The sequence below is a fragment of the Paramisgurnus dabryanus genome, chromosome 15, assembly GCF_030506205.2.
Source record: "Paramisgurnus dabryanus chromosome 15, PD_genome_1.1, whole genome shotgun sequence".
Lineage (NCBI taxonomy): Eukaryota > Metazoa > Chordata > Actinopteri > Cypriniformes > Cobitidae > Paramisgurnus > Paramisgurnus dabryanus.
In genome coordinates, this window is record NC_133351.1 from 11,846,662 (window position 1) to 11,866,100 (window position 19,439).

At 36.4% G+C, this 19,439-nt stretch overlaps 1 protein-coding gene across 2 annotated transcripts in view; it reads right to left on the minus strand.

Annotated features, from left to right (window-relative positions):
* lrp1bb (low density lipoprotein receptor-related protein 1Bb) overlaps nucleotides 1-19,439 on the minus strand; it is a 379,953-nt gene that overhangs the window by 270,579 nt on the left and 89,935 nt on the right. The window contains exon 2 of one of the 2 annotated variants that reach the window (XM_065251975.1): nucleotides 18,228-18,350. The exons of the other annotated variant lie outside the window; for it this stretch is intronic. Coding sequence (XP_065108047.1) covers nucleotides 18,228-18,350 — 123 coding nt within the window. The remainder of the gene's footprint in view (nucleotides 1-18,227; nucleotides 18,351-19,439) is intronic. 2 annotated transcript variants of the gene reach the window in all.

The window sequence follows — 19,439 nt, forward strand, 5'->3', positions numbered from 1 at the left end:
TTTTCCTTAAGTTCACCCTTATGTTTCCCTTAAACTTAAGGGTGTTGCAAAAAAAACACTTTTTTTCTGTTGCATCTCCATGTCAACAATAGTATTTTATAACAACAAACCTGGGTCACTGTCGTGAAACATTTAACGATTACCCTTACCTAAAAGAACTATTTAAGGGATTATATGCTACATCCTTAAATTATTGTCTTACATTAGGTAAGGGGAATTTACCCCTTAAGTGTCATACTTAAGGGAAAAACTTAAGGTGCTTTATGCAACCGGGCCCATAACTGCAGATAATATACATTACTACTTTAAGTGCATTACAAACTCAACAATTTTTATTAGCATTTGTGTTCCCTGGATTCGAACCCATTACCTCTATAAGAGCGCAGATCATTATATATATATATATATATATATATATATATATATATATATATATATATATATACAGTGAGGAAAATAAGTATTTATACATCCTGCTATTTTGGTGTCTTAAATTGTCATAGTAGGTGCATGTCCACTGTGAGAGACATAATCTAAACAAAAACCAGAAATCACAACATGCGAGATTTGGAGGAACAACCTCCTTCCCTCAGTTAGAGCATTGAAGATGGGTCGAGGCTGGGTCTTCCAACATGACAATGACCCGAAGCACACAGCCAGGATAACCAAGGAGTGGCGTGACAGTCTCCAGACTTAAACCCAATAGAGAATCTTTGGAGGGAGCTCAAAGTCAGTTTCTCTCAGCGACAAGCCAGAAACCTGACTGATCTAGAGAAGATCTGTGTGGAGGAGTGGGTGCAAACTTGGGGAAAAACTACAGGAAACGTTTGACCGTCTGTAATTGCAAACAAAGGCTACTGTTCCAAATATTAACATTGACTTTCTCAGGTATTCAAATACTTGTTTGCAGTGCATAAGTATTTAAAAAATCATACATTGTAATTTCTGGATTTTTTTAGATTATGTCTCTCATGGTGGACATGCACCTACGATGACAATTTCAGACCCCTCCATGATTTCTAAGTGGAAGATTTTGCAAAATAGCAGGGTGTTCAAATACTTATTTTCCTCACTGTATATATATTAGTAGATGGACACATTAAAAAATTCACTTTACTGTTAAAATGTCTCTATCGACAGCTTCTTCATCTTTCTCTCTATCTTTTTTCTAATGTCCTCTCTACCTCTCTTTTCTCTTCCACACACACACACTCAGACACAATATTTATTTTCCCTCCTTTGCTTTAGGTCACCGACATTTCAAACGTCCAGCGCAGTGGCATTCGAGAAAGTAAAGGCAGTTTTATACTGACCTTGGACAGAAAAGCAAACTATTTGGAGTATATGAGGTCCCAGAGCATGTCTTTTTACTTCCTCTTTCACCATCATCAATACCAACCAAAGAAAAGCCTCAGGTCCGAAGAGAGCACAAGCCAACAGACTTCTCTACAGCAGTTAGTCCTCAAAGTAAACCCAATGTCTCCCTATCTATGGTATTTTTGCTATCTTTTATTTTTAATGAAAAGCGCACGGTCCTCCACAGGGGGTGCACAGGCATGGTTTAGTTTATCACACCGCAAAGGAACGCAGGCTTCTAGATGTAATGTTCATATGTATGCAAATACGGTTTTGTTGAACCCTTTAAAGTGATTTGATGCTCCAGAGTATGAAACACCTCATAAAAGCGTCTAAGAGTTGAGAAAATTAAAGCGCGTGCATGCAGGTCACCTTCTATGTGCCTGAGCAAAAGAACATAACATGACAATAACATCATTTTCTTATCCAGCAGGAAATCTTAGCTGTCATTGCAGTATATGTTACATATTTACAGTAGCTATATAAAGCCGCTTCACAGGGACTATGGTCTTGAAAACACTGCAACTAAACACGGCTGTCACTCCACTTCTGAGTGCTTAATCCATTTCTGTCTAAACAGAGCAATAGTATCCACCTAAACAACTAAATCCATACAGGAAAGCAGTTACGGTTCAGAGATAAACTTTGCATTATGGTCCACAGAGAATATGTTGTTTAAAAGCATTCACTTAACATGCATGAACAAAACAGGGCACCTCCATTGACAGATTCAATCAATTAACAGTGGAAAACACAAGCCGCACATACTATTTTCCTCATCTGATATATCGTTTCATTCACACGGAAATATGTCACAATACGGAAGTTGATCACGACTTATTGTTCACAGGGACTTTAAATCCTTAATTCCTCAGTGTAATAACCTAAAAACAAGGCAGATGGAATCATAACCCTACACAAATGCATCATTTATACAGAGCCTTTTTTTCTGCCTTATAAACACACTAGCATTTCCTTTAAGAAATCTTATTTAAATTCACACATACAAACAAGGATTGAAGTACTCTGAAAATCTGGCTGAGCAGACCCAACCTTTGTGGTTGTGTGCAAACAAGTCACTTGAATTTTTTTTTTTTCATTGTTTATTAGCTTTTTTGCAATCGGCCTCTTGTTGATGCTCTTGGCAGTAGTACAGTAGACTGTCAAGATGCTGTTGGTCTGCCGGCATTGAACATTTTTCAGCTACAGTAGGAGAGAACAGCTGTAATGTCCCCTTTAACTATGTGCTTTACTTCTTTCCTCTCACAACCTATATTTGCAATTTAGGGTTGGGTACTGTTCACATTTTATCACAAGACTCAACCACTCAAAACTAATAAGATCTTATCTTAAAACTAAAAGCAAACATGTTTTCCTCCCAGAAGGTCTGCATTCGTAAAAAAAGAGCAAATAAAATATCTTCAATCAATATTTAATGTGCCTTACCTTACTTCTCATGAACCAAAATTAGATTTTAATGTGAACCGGTACTCAGTAGTACCGACATAATTTGGTCAGTGCTCTTAAAGGGACACTCAACTTTTTTTGAAAATATGCTCATTTTCCAGCTACCCTAGGGTTAAACATTTGATTTTTACCTTTGATATTATGCAGTGCCAAAAATAGTCCCATGTTACTGAAAGTAACCAAGGGGATATTTTCATCCGCTGGGTAATATCATTGCACCTCCTGCAGCCATGTTACGGCAGCAAAGTCCTTGATTATTATGCCAGAATGCTAGTTCCTAGCCATATCTGTCTAAAAAAAAATCGCAACTTTTAATTTTCCGTCTGTCTTAGTACACGATGTAAGTGTCAAGATTTAAATAGGAAACTCTTTGGTTATTTTTTTTTTTAGCGTGATGCTAATGGTCTAATCAGACTCAGTGGATTGTGCTAAGCTATGCTAAAAGTGGTAGCGCCAGACCCAGAGATCGGCTGAATGGATTCCAAAACGGTAAAAATCTAATGTTTACTTCTAGGGGAGCCGGAACGGATTTTGGTACCCAACCCTAGGTACAGGGTTGTTGTCCGGTGTGTTTTTTTTAATGGCAGTAAGTTGGTTCTGAAAGGCAGTGACATTCATTTCGATGTCCACCTTGGTTTATCTTCAAATGTCAAAATAATTAGCTTCAGGCCACACTGTCTGCATTTGTAATCTCCACCTGAGGCCACGTAAACACACGTCTGTCCCATGCCCTTACTGCGGTGTGAGGCGCTAATGAAAACACTTCTCTTTATTGGATTTAAAACACAAGGCAGTAATTTTAGATGAGGATGCAGATGATTTTTAATGGCATGGTTGACAGCCTTATTAAAGCCTATGAATGATGATGACTTTCTGCCTCTGGCCAATTATACGCTCACAGTTCAGATATTCATTAAAGTGTGATTTTCTGTTTACTCGCATCTCGCATTTGCATTTGTCTAACTAAACAAACAATATGTTTAGCACAATATCTCACCATAATTCATAACTTTTTCGTAATGATTTCAGTATTTTTTAGTACGATCTGCTTTCACTCCTAAGCCCCTTTCACACAACACGTTGATTCCAGAAAATTCCCATAATTTACCCGTAATTGAATCTGGGGTCGCTCCCGTAACTAGTAACATTGGCGTAACATTTCCAGAAACATTTCCGGAAGTGCCAAGCGCAATGCGCAAGTGACTTTGTAGGCGGATCTTGGGCGCTGATGCTATTTTACCGGCGGGAGAAATAACTCTTGCGCCAGGCGCAAATCAATAAGGGGTTGGTCTGAAGTAGGTTCATTATTCATAGGTGTGGTTTGGGCGTAACGTCAAATAAACCAATCAGAACGCTATCCAACATTCCCTTTAAAGAGTAACTAAACCCTAAATCGCTGCGTCCACCCTCACCGCTGAAAGGGTTTGGGGGCTTTGAAATCGGACCCAAGAAATGCAAGCAAGGTCCAACCCCAAAGTACACTTACAAATCAAGTTCATATACATTAAGGTTTCTTATGAAAATATTTTAATCGTTATTTGCATGAGAATTTTTTAACGCAGCCACACAATAAATAAAAACTGTCACCACAATGCTCACCACTATGATTCCCTTTATCTCATGTGTAATATTTTTTAGTGTAACAATTTATGATTTGCAAAAATAACTGTTGCATCTGTGTAGATTAGATAAGCAAAGTGTGTGCGCGTTGTGCACGCTATACATTATGGTCAAGCATGCGCTCTTAAAATAGCATAATGAACCACGCGGAACGCGCCACTGACTTTAGACTAGTTTTTTTTTTTGGTCAGTGGTGCAATTGTTTTTTGAAACCGCAAAATAGCAACAGGGATGGTTTGCGCCACAACATGCCTCCTTTTTTTGCGCTGAACCGCCCAGGGAGCGCAAGTTCATTCCCTAGTTTGCCGACGTGCGTCTGTGGAGGGAAAAACCCGCTGTGCGCCGGTGCAAAATACGAATGATACATGCGTCACTGACAAAGTCAATTGTGCTGGGTGCAAGATAGGGCCCCATGTGTCTTAATGGGATGGGTCTGAAGGCAAGCACAGATTCCAGGGAATCACCAACAGTGTAAATAAACCAAAATCAAACAATCTCCAGACAAATCCTGGACACATTTTCGGTGTATTTTCTGTAATATGTGTGTGAAAAGCTCTAGTGACACTGGTGACATCTAATCCCACCATACTATTATTTGTTTCTTGTTAAACCGGATAACTTTTAACATTCTACAGCATTGCATCATAAACCCAGAGGAACAATCCCCCTTTAAGAAGCAACCTTAGGTTAACCAACCTTAATATGCCGATCAAACCAGCAACCTACTGATTTCAAACCTTAAACCTTAACCACCACACATACCAGCACTCCTTAATAAGAATAAAATAGTTCAATGAAAAAGTCCACAGGGCAGTAACCATGCACATAACCCATTGTTTCTTGGCTTGTATTGGCATGTATCATCAGTAAATCATTGGCTGGATTTAATTAAACTAATTCATCATCATAGCGCAATGTAATCAACATCCTATGAAATGGAGCCATCACTTCCTCCGTCAGGGTATGCTTTCCAAACCACCGCCTGTTAATACATCACATACAAAACCACTCACTGTTCAATAAAGTGTCCATACATCACACTCCGGCCCCTGCAGGAGAATCGGCACATTCGCACTCCCATGCATTTTTAAACAATGCAATTTAGTCCCTCGGAAAGCTTCAATGCATTCAAAAGGTTTTGTGTTAGGATCCATAGTGAAGATGATTGAATTTATATACCCTGAGCTTTGATGTCTGTTGTTATGTAGATTATCTGTGTGGGCTCCGTTCCAAGGAAAACCACCTCGGTATAAATGGCATTCATATTCATATAAATAATGCATAGGTTCTTTGGATCATGAGAGCCAAAATTCTACTTCTTTGCAAACAATTATTTACAGGGAACATATTTTACAGCATTGTTTTCAAGCCTGCCAACTCATTACTGTGGGAATAAATGTACTGTACTCTCAAGCAAAGCATAACCCTTGGCTCGGTCTCAACTCAATAAAATTGTGAGAGAATGCAGTTTTGGACTACGTTATACAAAGTATGCATAGTTACACTACAGGTATGGTATAGTAGTGCTTACCTAACTGTGATAAACGTGGTGGTGATGATGGGGTACACATTTTATTTGAATTAAAGAATAACATTCAAACAGATATTGTGCAATTCTCACCGATAACAAATTAATGTGTACACCCTCTAGTGTACAAACAGAGCAATGCTTTAGTCAATATAAAATAAATGATTTAATCAAATGAAATAGGACAGTATATCTTCAGCACTTCAGCAGTGATGTGAATCATGTGTATAACATTTACAAATAACTAAATCTGCCTTACATTTACCTGCACCACACTTGCACTTTTTAAAGAAAGAATTATGCTCTTAAGTCCCCCTACTATGTACAGGAAATACAAAATTGTAGGTCATTTTATATATAGCAGTGTTGTCAGTTTGACGTCATTTGACTTCAGCTCACAAAAAGGTAAATACTGTACAGCACTGTCAGTTTCTATGAAATGTTTACTGGATGGATGTGTGGATACAGTTAATAGATACACGTGTGCCACATACACATTCAGTTCTTGTGCGTGTATTATGGTTAAAACAAATGTTTTGTAGAGATTTACTGCGTTTGTATCAGCTATTATAACCCTAACTGCACAAATTATGCCGGTCTTCCTGGATTTCATAATAAGCATTAAAATGCCAGTCAAAACGGCAGAATCGTATCCCTAGCAAAAGGTTTAACCCATATGAGCGGAAAGATGGTGGCGCCCGCATTTACGTCAAAAATAAGGTGGATAAAATTGATCTATAGAGGAGCACCACAAGAATGATTTGAAAGCAGAGAGAGTCCTCTACTCTCAAAATGCTTTTGTGTGATGTCATATGCCAGCCCAGTCACACGAAATTACGTACATATAGTCACGTAATATTTTTATTATTTTTCGTGATACTTGCACGAATTTCCGCTTTTTTTCATGATTGTATCACACATTTCTGTTTATGTGTCATTGTCATATATTGGTTTAAGGTTAGATTTACATAAAATGACATCCAAACCCAACTCTAACCCTAACGCCAGGCGGCAATGGTTTAAAAATCAGAATAAATCAGAAAAAATAGTATAAACCAATACTTAAAGTGTCATCCTAATGCAAACACCAAATCTAATCCTAAACCGAAGCGACAATGGTTTGAAAACAGGAAAAAGCAGTTGATTAACCAATACGTGACAATGACACATAAACAGAAATTTGTGATACGATCATGAAAAAACTTGAAAATTCGTGATAGTTTCACGAAAAAAATACATTTAAAAAATGTACGTGACTATAGGTACATAATTTCGTGAGACTGGGAAGCACATGTTGATCGGTTTATGTGGCGCTACTGAAGTCGAACAATCATATATCCCATTCACACAGCACTTTGGTCCACGAAAATTGATGTAAAATTGGCAGAGAGGCTTCTGCCACAACACAAACATGTCCCATAAATATTCTGGATCACTCCCATAAAAGGACCTAATAACATTACCGTAACATTTATGTAAAACATTCAGTTTGAACAAGACGCAGAAACAGGGGCGTGCCGTGATGAGGTGTGTCATCGCAACCAGAATTTGTGGTTCAGCTCTTTGTCAAAGGGATTTAAACGCAGATCAACATTGACAAATAAAAAAAATGTCAGCAAACTAGAATGAAGCTGAGATCAATCACCAGCTTGACAGAACATCACTCCTTATGATCTTGTCATAAACTAACTCTTTCCTCGCCAAAGTTTTTTTTAAAGTTAAGCCTGATTTATAGTCGTGCGTTCTACGCCCCGTAGCCTGTGCGTAGCTCTGCGTAGCCTGAAAAAATTTAACAGCGCATCAGATCTACACGGACCACAAGCGCTGTGATTGGTCCACCAGAACCCCTCCCGTCAGGTTTCCGTTTGTGACGGTGAAAACAAAGATGAGCTAAGTTGAGGAGTGATTTAACTCAAACTGCAACAAAAGTCACTGTTTATTTACTTCCATCATTGCTGGTCTTCTCAAATTATACACAACAAGTTGCTGTTTCTTCTTCGTTTGTGGGTTAACTTGCTAAGCTTCTTCTTCTTTCACGTTTGCGCTGCTACTGTGGTTACACGCGTGATTACTGCCTACCAGCGTTCTGGCTGTGTGTTTGCATGTCGACGCGGACAACGACGCAAAAGTATAAATGAAAACCAACGCAGAACCTACGCCGTCGCGGCTACGCCGTAGGACCTTCGCACGGCTATAACGAGCCCTTTAGGGTTAGGGTTAGTCATTTTCACAAAAGTTTACTATCCTCCAGAAAATGTTCTTTTTTAAATATATAAAAATACAATATATCAAATGAAAAGACACCCTCTGCTTTCAAACAACAACAAAAAATCCACCTTCATTTATTCTCTTTTTATCACCTCTCAAATATGGGTAGGTTTTTCAAAAATACAAAATTTGAACAAAAAGCTGAAATAATTCCAATTTTGTGAAGAACTTCTAATAGAGAACAGATTTAGAGTGATCCTCAAAACATACATGGAGTTTGAACAGTTTGCCCTAAGGGAATACTTCCAGGTATTATAAGTTGTGTAAGAACACCACCTGGTGGATAATAGCGGAAATATGGATTGCAGGAAAAACATGTCATTGGCAGTGAAGCGTTTTTTTCTTAACTAACCAGTTAACTCGTCAATGGCGGGAAAAGAGCTAAAATACACGCACACATGGTTTCTCCAGAGAAATCACGGATAAATTGCAAACTTCAGACGCTGTTAAATAAACTACCAAATGCAGGACTTTAAATATGGCATGTGTCTTTACGGGAGGTATGTGTGCACATGAATGCACACACAAATTTATAGGCAGTGTGAACGACCCAAAAATCAAACTATCCCGGACAAATCCCTGATGCATTTTCTATGCATTTTCCTTAATCTCTGTGTAAAAATGGCTATAAACTTGAAGATTTGTTAACACGCTGATGAGTTGAATCTAGTGTTTTATACAAGGAGACATCCAAACAACTCCGGCTTGTTGTGAGCACCGAAATTGAGAAACAGCACTTTACAGTACTTACCTTTAAGTGAGCTAAAGTCAACCTGACATTTTCCGTGACCCGACAGCTCAACTTAAATCATTATTATAAGCTTAACATCGTGAATCGGGTGAAGGTAAGGAGACCTGGCACTGTATAACTGATTATTGTTTTTTTCAAGAAACAAGTTACAGATTGAAGGTTTAACAAAGAACTGAAAGACAAATATACACATACTGTTCATTATTTTCAGTAGCACGAAGGTGAAGGTCTTTATTCTGTTTTGTCACACAGTTGACATTTTCTTCACTGAATGACAACCATCTGTTTGCGTTCCCTCCTCTAAGCTTAGCGTACACCAACAGAGCCCTCTACAACAACAGCAGGGGGTTAATGTAGGCTTTAGAAGTTTGATGTCATCCAGAGGTATCACGACATCAAGGCTGTCTAGGTGTTGAAATATGCTCTTTTCAGAGGCCTTCTGGTGACAAGCTAGTGATTTTGTCCCCAAGAAAAAGAGCAGAGGAGTGAAAGACTTGTTGGGAACTGGCAGAGGACCGAAATATCTGTCGAGAAACCTAGAATCTTTAACTAGCACCGGCACGATATCTGCCAAAAACATCGTGTTACTGTATATAACACAAACTAAACATTTGTTACACATCTGATGTACAGTAGGCACAAAAGAGGTATTCAATATATGATAGAGATGAGTAAATATCCAGCTAGCATTTTATAAGTTCAAATATATTGTGTGTCAACATCAAGGTGACAACACCTCAGTAAAAAATCTAATCAGTTTCAACCTTTTGTAAGCAGCAACCCACTATACATGCAGGCAGTTTAAAAGCTTTGCCTTTGTTTGGACTGCCTATCTTTTGCTGCCCTCAAACAGATGGCATCATCCACAGGAAGTGAATCAGCTTGGCTCCCACAGCTCAGAGGATCCCACTAAATTAAAAGGATCATCTCCAAAGCCCCCTGCCCACATGCCAAACCTCCTGGATGTCTGAACTTATGACTGACTTACATATATGTGGTGCTATACACACAGACATTCAAACCTGTGCCTGTGAAAACCCAGCTGTCTTTTCTGTACATAAAATAGTTTTCCCTTTTATAATATAAAACACATTGTGTAATATTGACTAAGCAAGGTCATGTCCAAGATTAAATAGATTATAAAACGTTAGCCTGGATTTCACAGATAAATATGCCCCAAAAGAAACATATCCCTAGAGAAAAATGTTGAAGTGATATGTTTTAACACACATTTGAATGCAGCTGCCTCCTCAAAACGTATACTGTGCGTGCTTGTGAAATACAGCATGCACTTCAAAGATGGTAATCATGTGTCGGCTGATGAGCTTATACATTTTGCCCAACCCAGCTTTTTTTGCCAGAATTTCCATTCAATCTGAAGCCCACCTTTGAGGTAAACATTGCATAATGCAAAATGCCTGTCCCTCGGCTCAATAACAAGATGCTATGCTACATTACCTCTCAAAACTCCATTCTGCAGGTGCCAGATCTCCTGGGGAATAGACACATTTACTCTCCATTTATTTTAGCATGAAAATGGCCAAAGAAAACCACCCTGAGCAGAGTGTTTATAAAATCTATAAGTATTTCTATGCATGTGTGACGGAAAGCGACAACAAGCAATTTTTGTCAGACCTCCTCTTAATTGTAAATGACCCTGGTCAAATTTATTTGGTTGTATGCACTTCAGCTCTTAAATACATTCTCCATTTATTTGAAATTGTTCATTTTTATTTAGTAATACTGTATATTTTGAGTAAAAATATGCCATGGCTATGTGTGTGCCAAATAACAAAAAGGTGTGTCAAACAGTAACAGGGACTGGAAAAGATTCCATAGATTCCATAGATGGTTTCATCATACACATGTGCATTGTCGCGGTTAAGCGTCTGGTCAGAACTTCACTTCCGGTTTCTGTTTTTTTTTTTATGGTCTACTAGTTGCTAAACTAAACTCTTGAACAAATACCTCAACAAAAATAACAAATGTTTGGTTTTCTAGGTAATCTACGTGTTGTTTATTTAGCTAGTTATATAAATAAACTACTTTAAAAAGAATTTGTTGTTATTGATTCTTAGCAGAGTTTACCGGAAGTTACGTGTTGACCACGAAAGCAGCTTGTTTATGTTGTTACTGCTGAAACCGTCTATAGTCTTTTGTGGTTGTTTAACCAAATATAAAGGGGTTCAGTTACCATCAGTAATTTAATTCCTGAGATGTTCTCTTGAGAATACCATTAAATTGTTGCCAAATATTTATCAAAAATCCATTATCATGTTTTATTTTTATCCAACATTCAGGCTATGTTCATTTAATTAAGTGAATGAAAATGTTTTAATTAAGTTGAGAAAATTGAAATAATTAAATTATTTGGTAAAAATCATAACACTTGTTCTGGTTTAGATACTATGATAGACCATTCTGTCCCCCCAAGCTCAAATGTCAACCTACTTTGATTGTAATTTTATTATGAAGCTTTTAAAAATAGATTTAAAAACAAACAAACAACTATTTACATGATAGATACCAATTGGTTTATATAAGAAGTAGGGGAGAACCGGGGCGAAAGTAACGAGGACAAAAATAACAAAGTGATATTCTCAAAGCCCTGATTACATTAGCATTCCAAACTATGACAGCATCTTTAGCATGCAACCCTTGAAAGAGCTGACAGATATTGCATTATTTCGTCATCGTTTTACGCGTCTAGGTCCAGAAAGCTTTCAACCATGATAAATAAATTCCTGAAGCAGTATTTTTTGTATTATAATGCATTGTGTTTCTCATTTTATGTATTACAGTACTGATCAATCTACAGTTTATTTAGTGCTGTAACACATGCTGAAGTTTGTCTTCTAAGAGTTTTTCAAAATAAAAGTAAATCGGGAGTCTTGTCGGGATGAAAGTAACACTTGTTACTATTGTCCCGTTGCTAATTCTGTTGCATTATGTTAAATTTTATTGAAATTTATATTATTCTAATTTAGTTTAATTTTCATAGTGTTCATACTGTTGAATTTTTTTTTATTCTCAACAACTCAAGTTTGTGCTGTGAGTTTGCTTTTGAAACATTTGATGAAACTGAAATAAAAAAATGAAATTTACAGGTACATTTTAAAGGTCACGTTCTTTCTGATCCCATTTTTGAAACCCTAGTTAGTGTTTAATGTTGCTAAAAGCATAAATAATACCTGTCAAATGATAAAGCTCAACGTTTACTGCCAGGCGATTTATTTTCTTTAACAGAATTTCCCTTTCAAAGCCTACAGTGGACGGCCGGTTTGGACTACAGCCCTCTACTTCCTGATTTAATGACGTCACTAGAACAGTTTTTTGAATAAACTCCACCCACAGGAATACGTCAGTCGCCAGCTAAGCTAACGGCAAGCTAAGCTGCTATCGAATCACAACACACTAAACAAACTACACAATCAGAACTCGATACGTATTTCTGAAGGAGGGCCTTCATAGAACAAGGAAGACATCAGCCCGTTTTGAGTGAAAACAGCGGTATAAAGATAAGTAAATTGTGTGAAAAATACCGCGTTTTTTACACGTGAAACATAAACACATGTTATATTCCGCATTGTAAACACAATCAAAGCTTTAAAAACACAAAAAGGGAGCTTTAACAAGGTCATATTCATGTATATTACTAAAAACAAGTGTAAGACAAAAATCTATCTTATTTTGTTGTGTTACTTTTGACCCACCTGTGTGTTACTCCGCCCCAGCTGGCAGGGTAGAAAATAACAATTCGCTACCTATGTTCAAAGTAAAATTATACTGAAGTCGTTTTACATTTGTTCAAAATTACACCTGGTATTGATAGACCCACTTGTGAGTTATTGACCACAGCAAAAATATATCTCTGTCTTAAACATTATCTTTTAAAATTAAGTTTTTCTGAAAAATTGTACTTTCGCCCCTGCAATCACCTACTCGCAATTGTTGTGAAATAATCAAAGAAAGCATTCATATTAATGGCAGTACAGTATGTATGTATGTATATCGCATGTAAGTGGCTCCACCTTCAATTGAGTGATGTGCAATACAGAAACCATCCAGACAGCAATCTACCACTACAATAAGCTTTTGTCCTTGATCGGAAATTTATTTCAAAATACTTTCATACTGTATGTACAATACATTGTCAATGTTTTGAAAATAGCAAATGTAAATGTCATCTAAACAGGTTCTTCATGTTATGAAGAGCTTCTAGCAGAATTATTAATTATATGTACTAAGAGGTACTACAGTAAATATTTCTGTATTACCTAAGTTGACTGTGAAAAGATTCTCATTTCTTAAGATTTCAAAAGAACAGATATGATATGAGTCATAGGTTAATTATCTTTACTCCTTTAAATTTTTAACCAGGATACTAAAGAGTATCATTGAACAAAGAAGATTTTCAGGGCTAGTACTGTACTTTACAATTTAAACAAAACAGTTGTCTTGTTTTGAAAAACAAGAACATGGCCTTGCCTTGTGCCTCACAAGTCTGCATCTTCTTACTAAGGTTGAGAGTCCTGCCCCGAAAGCAAAAATGAGAACAAAACAAAAATCAATCTTGCTCACTCTCTCTATCCAATTCAAACTTCAAGGAGGAAAAAGACTAAAGCAATTTGTCACTGAAGCATGCCTTTGTGTTTCCTGATAAAGAGCACTCCACTCCGAAGAAAAAAGCAGGGAGCATATGAAACTGAATGAGAAGTGCTGAAATGACCCATATCGTTTTATTAAAAATCTTAAGAACCCGTTTCTAAGTGAATTCTCTTCAGTGAAGAGGTAGTTTGTGGATGCATGGTCACTTTATTCGTATGCACAAGGTCTCTTATTTACAATATGTCTAAATTTCAGGGATCTAAACTGTTGACCCAATTTCAGCCTTTTAAAGATAATTTTCACAATTTTAAAAATAACAAAGGTTACAGTAAATATCTAACAAAAAGCATTAGTAGCTTAAACACATGGGAAAATACTGTAAAACATATCTCAGAAATACCTGCCATGACAGTATATTTCATGAGTTTCTTTGTATCCTAAAAATATTCTCTGACATATAAGGGGTTAAACACTACACAGTCCAAAAGTCCTTCTTGTCAAGGTCCAAAGTAGCACCACCTGACAAGTGTTTGGAGAGTTTCAAGACTGTCTTCACAATATCTTTCTCTTCATTATAGAGAAGTGGGCTGTATCCCAGCTCCTCTGCTAACCCAAAATGACATCCCAGAAGGAAGTTGGATGGGCATCCTATCCAGGTTCCCGCTGGCCATGTGGAACTGAAAACCTGCATCTGCCCTTCCCTGGAGGCTCTGGGAATGTGGTGATTACATTTCTCTGTTATGGCAGAACTTGAGCAAACCAGCATCATAAATATGCAAATTTGATCAATTTGGTACTGAAGCAGCAGTACAGTTGACATAGCTGGTCTGGGAAAATGGAACATCTATGACAATGAGACAACAACAAGGACATAATGTTTATAATACTTCACGTGCATTTTTTATGAAACCAAGATGACTAAAGTCCGAAGTATAGTCTGTTTATTTACGGGTACGCATACGCAACCTACGCTTACAACGTATGCAGAGTTTGCAACTCTTCTGATGACGAATATTGTGGCATGCACACTATAAAGTACATAGACATACATAGAATATAGACTACACTTCAGCCTTAAGGGTTAACCATAACATTAACCATAAGCAAGTGAAGACATGTAGAGCAGAGAGGGTAGATTTTCTCTAATATTTTGTTAACATGAGACCAAATAGTCACAACATAATTTGAGGAATATTAGAAGTGACATGACATGAAATAAACAGTTCCACTGCGAGTGATACATTGGTTAGATATGTACAACCAATTAAAATAGTTTTCAGCAATTTTAAAGAAATTAGATGCTTCTCAATTTTAATTAACTTCAGATTTGTTCCAAGTATCAACCAATGAAAAATGTCAGCTCTTTCTTTGAGGAATATGAATTTGTTTAAAGGAATTTCAATGTCAAAACTAACCCTGTAATGGTTAATCTTGAAATGGGTTAAGAGTAAAATATTTTGTTCTTTGTTTCCAGCTAAATATAAGACCCTGTTTACATCTGGTATTAAATATTATTAATGTGATAGATGGGATCACAAGTGGACGAGAGAGACACATGTCTGTTCACAGCTGTTTTTTTAATCCATCTCTTTTGGACACTTTTAACCGCTTCTGTCACTATTACTTTAAGGGAATGGTCTATGGGCCGTTAAAACTCAAATGGGGAAAATGGCAGGTTTAAATTGACAATTTTTCTCAATGATAGCCTAACAAACACTGTAGGTTTGCACTAGAAGTCAGGACCGATATCCAAATATCGTTCTGGGTACATCTCACATTAGGACTTTTGTTCAAACACATTCAACCACATGAGCGTCTACACCACATAAGCAAATCCAATTGAATGCGTTTTCGATTACCTCTGAATGTGGTCGAAAGTGGACGAGCTCAAAACGTTTTACACCCCGTTTACACCTGTATTTAGCGGGATTCACTTGTGATCTGATCGACCAAAAAGCATCTTAACTCTTTCTTCGCGATTGATGAGTTATCACGTCAACTAAAGGATTCGTCCATTTTCTTAAAAAAAAAAATCCAGATAATTTACTGACCACCATGTCATCCAAAATGTTGATGTCTTTCTCATTTTAATGGACTTTAATGGACCCCAACACTTAACACTTAACAGTTTTTTTCAACAGAGTTTCAACGATCCTAAACAAGGCATAAGGGTCTTATCTAGCGAAACGATCTAGCGAACTCAAAAAACATAATTTCTTCTCGACTGAACAAAGAAAGATATCAACATTTTGGATGAAATGGTGGTGAGTAAATTATCTGGATTTTTTTTTAAGAACATGGACTTATCCTTTAAGAGAAAACATTTTTTTGCCAATGACGCTTCCCTGATGAGTTTTTACAGTAATCTGTAATTCCAGTATTATCCACTACACTGTTAAAAATATCATATTTTATTACCAATTACTCAAATATTTTTACGGTGGTTTACCATTATTTAACATTATAATAAAAATCTGTAAAATTATAAACATTATCTGTCAATCAACAGCTTGGCTGTTATTTTAAGTATTATGTCATTAATGACAAAATATAGAAAATGTATGTTTTATTACAGAAAAATACAATATTACACTATTCTGTTTTCTTAAATTACATACAAATTAATCTAAATTTACAATTAAAAATCTGTAATTAAATGTGTAGTTTGTTATAGGGGTGTCACGGTTCTTCAAATCCTCAAATCGATTACATTTTCGATTCTAAGGCCACGATTCGATTCGATTCTCGATTTTTTTTTTTTTTTTTTTTTTTTTTTGAAGGACAAAAATTATATGTCTTTATTATTATTATTATAGTTTCACATTAACATGCACATTGCGTGCTTTTCCTCGCATGAGGGTTTGTGGGCTTTACTTTACGCGAGATATGCAAGCTCATTGTGAATTTGTATAATAAGTGTGCCTTATATACCATATAAAATGTAAATACATAAATAAAGAGGGAGAGTCAAACTTTTTAACCCAGAAGTAGTTGGTTTGATTTGTTGCAGTGGTAGTTACCCAGTATTTGTGTCTGTGCATGTTCATGACTTGCAGTGGATGAGTAAAATCATGTCTTTTTCACTTTTTTTGGTCACTTGGTGTTAGATCATAATAATCTGGGGAAAATCCGAAAAATAACAGTATTTAGCTACAGAACAGTTTTTGGACGTTACTGGAATAAACAACAAATTCAACAACAGTTTAAACTCTGTGTATATTTTGATCTTCATTCTGAATTTGATCGCTAAAAAAATCCTTTACAAAAATGCAATTATTTCAGTTTTTTGTTCAAAATTTGGTATTTTTGAAGAAAACTACCCATATTTTAGACCAAATCAATACATAGGATAAAAGTTTTTTCCTGTTTTGTTTGTTTGTTTGTGTTTTTTTTTTTGAAAGCAGAGGGTCTATTCTTTTGATATTTGTATGTTTATATTTAGTTTTCTTGGGAGGCATTTTGTGAAACTTCTATGAAAATAACAAAAAAAAAAAAAATGCTGTCGGGCAACTTTTTTAAAAAGGCTGGCGGGTAATGAGTTGGTACCAAGTGTAAACAGGGTCTAAGATGTATATTGGTTACATTTCTTAAATGGTTTGAATGCTTGAAAATCCTTATTTTTGACACTCTAATTGGTGACCTTTGTGTCAAGAAATCCAGTCGAATGCTAGGAAAGCTGTCCCCCATTGTAAACCACATAGGGGTTTTGTTAGACTCCTCTTTAAAATATCTTCTTTTCTTCTTTTTAAAATTATTATTTTATAAAGTGTTTTTATTTTTTTATTTATTCATGTATTATGTATGGTTGTACAGCACTGTGGTATAACGTCCTGTTGTTGAAATAGTGTTTTAGAAATAAACTACAAAACAAAATGTCACACTACACCTTTAAAAATATGTGTTGGGAAATATCAAAGCAGGCACTTATACGTGATCCAATACTATAAACACGGCAACTTCTTGGAGTGCTGTATGTCCAATCCCATGATTAATATTCCCCATGACAGCGGTGTGTTGTTAGCACACCCGTACAATTACAGTCAGCGCTGTGTTGCAAACAACAAATTAAATTCTGCTTTACATTTTGTTGTGAAAAGCTGATGGAAATGCATTTCCTATCAATACATAATCCAAGGAAATGAGCTCCTCCAAATTCCCATCATAAATATGCACCGAATTCATTCGAAAGCATTATAAATAAAATAGAGTGAATGTGATTAATCTAAATGATAATAGAATACCGGTTGTGAGAATAGTTGACCGACCCTGCATTGGATCTGTAATAAATTATGCTCTTCTAGAAAAATCCTGCATCGACACACAGCCATTGGACACAATGTTTTAGCATAAACTGCTCCATCAATTCATGAATACAATTAGGAATTAAAAAGGGAAGACTCTCATTTCCCTAAAACGTCCAGCTATCATTCCACTCACTTTGCATATGAAATGGAACGCAGAATTAAAAATGCCGAGGACCACAATCATTGATCTATCATGAGCATGGTAATGCAAATGTATTGCCAGACCAATAAGATGCATGGAGACATGGGAATGTAGAGATGTTTGAGACATAATGAGCTGTTTAGCAGTTATGTGGTTGGGTGTAAACGTAGATGAGTTACTTACATTTGTCCAGCACCTCATCTGAACCATCTGGACAGTCTGGTTCACCATCACAAAGCCAACTTTCGGACACACAGGTCAGATGGTCACCACACAGAAACTCTCCAAGATCACATAAAATGGGTTCTGGATGAAATGAGAAAGGGAAGGGGGTACAGAGATGGACTATGAGATGAATGATGTGCAACAAAGTAATTTAATATCTAAACTCAACATTGTTTAATAAACCTAATGGTTGGTTAGTACACTACAGTGTATGTACATGAAATGCCTGTCATTGAATGATTGATTATAGTGATATGACAGTAATGACAATTACGTTTACTAAGCTTAGCAGGCACTATGTGTACTTTTGCTTCTACAGATACATTTTATTCTGCCAAAATGTCTGAAAAAAATATTTACTGGGGCAGTGTCGTTTAAAAAGGTCCTAATGTACAAGGTAGAGTACAGATATGTAAACATTTAGTGCCTTTGAGGTACTACTTTGGCACCATTGTGCACCTCTTTGGTATTAATACTGTACTCTGTAAAAGGTGTACTTTTTGGGTATTGCCCCAGTAGCTAGGAAAAAAAATTCTCACAGTGTACTTTAAAGATATTTTTCTCTCTTTTTCAAAGACTTGTTAAGTACAGCAGACCTTCTATGAATGTCAATGTAAATATTTACAAGCAATTAGCCAGCTGACAAACCATTCATGTATCAATCAAAACTGTGCCACACTTTTAACTTTCGAGTTAAAAGCCCTAAACCACTTCATAAACAAATACACAATCACATAACAGGCATATACTGTACAAACTGTACTGACCTCAATCGGCAAATTCACTTCCAAGGGAAAGAATAATAAATGTCAAACTGTTTCTTTTGCTCTTTTTTCCATCTTTCTCAACCTTTCAAATGTTTCCCTTCAAGCCGTAAGGCTCAAAATTAGGCCTTCAGTTGTATGGTCAATCTATCATTTTGTGCTTTGATAGCGGGAGTGTCAAAGTATGGCACTTTGGCACAAAGTCGATACTAAAAAAATAAAATAAAATGTAATGGTACTACCAGTACTGTAGAAAGATGTAACTACTGAATAATTTTACCAAAGTGCTGTCTGACAGCTTTACACTTCTTGGTTAAAATATCTGTCTTGGTGATGCAAACAAAGTTGGTGACACATTTTTGGTGGTTTGTTTGTTGTTGTCTTTTTAAAACTTTTTTTGCTCTCT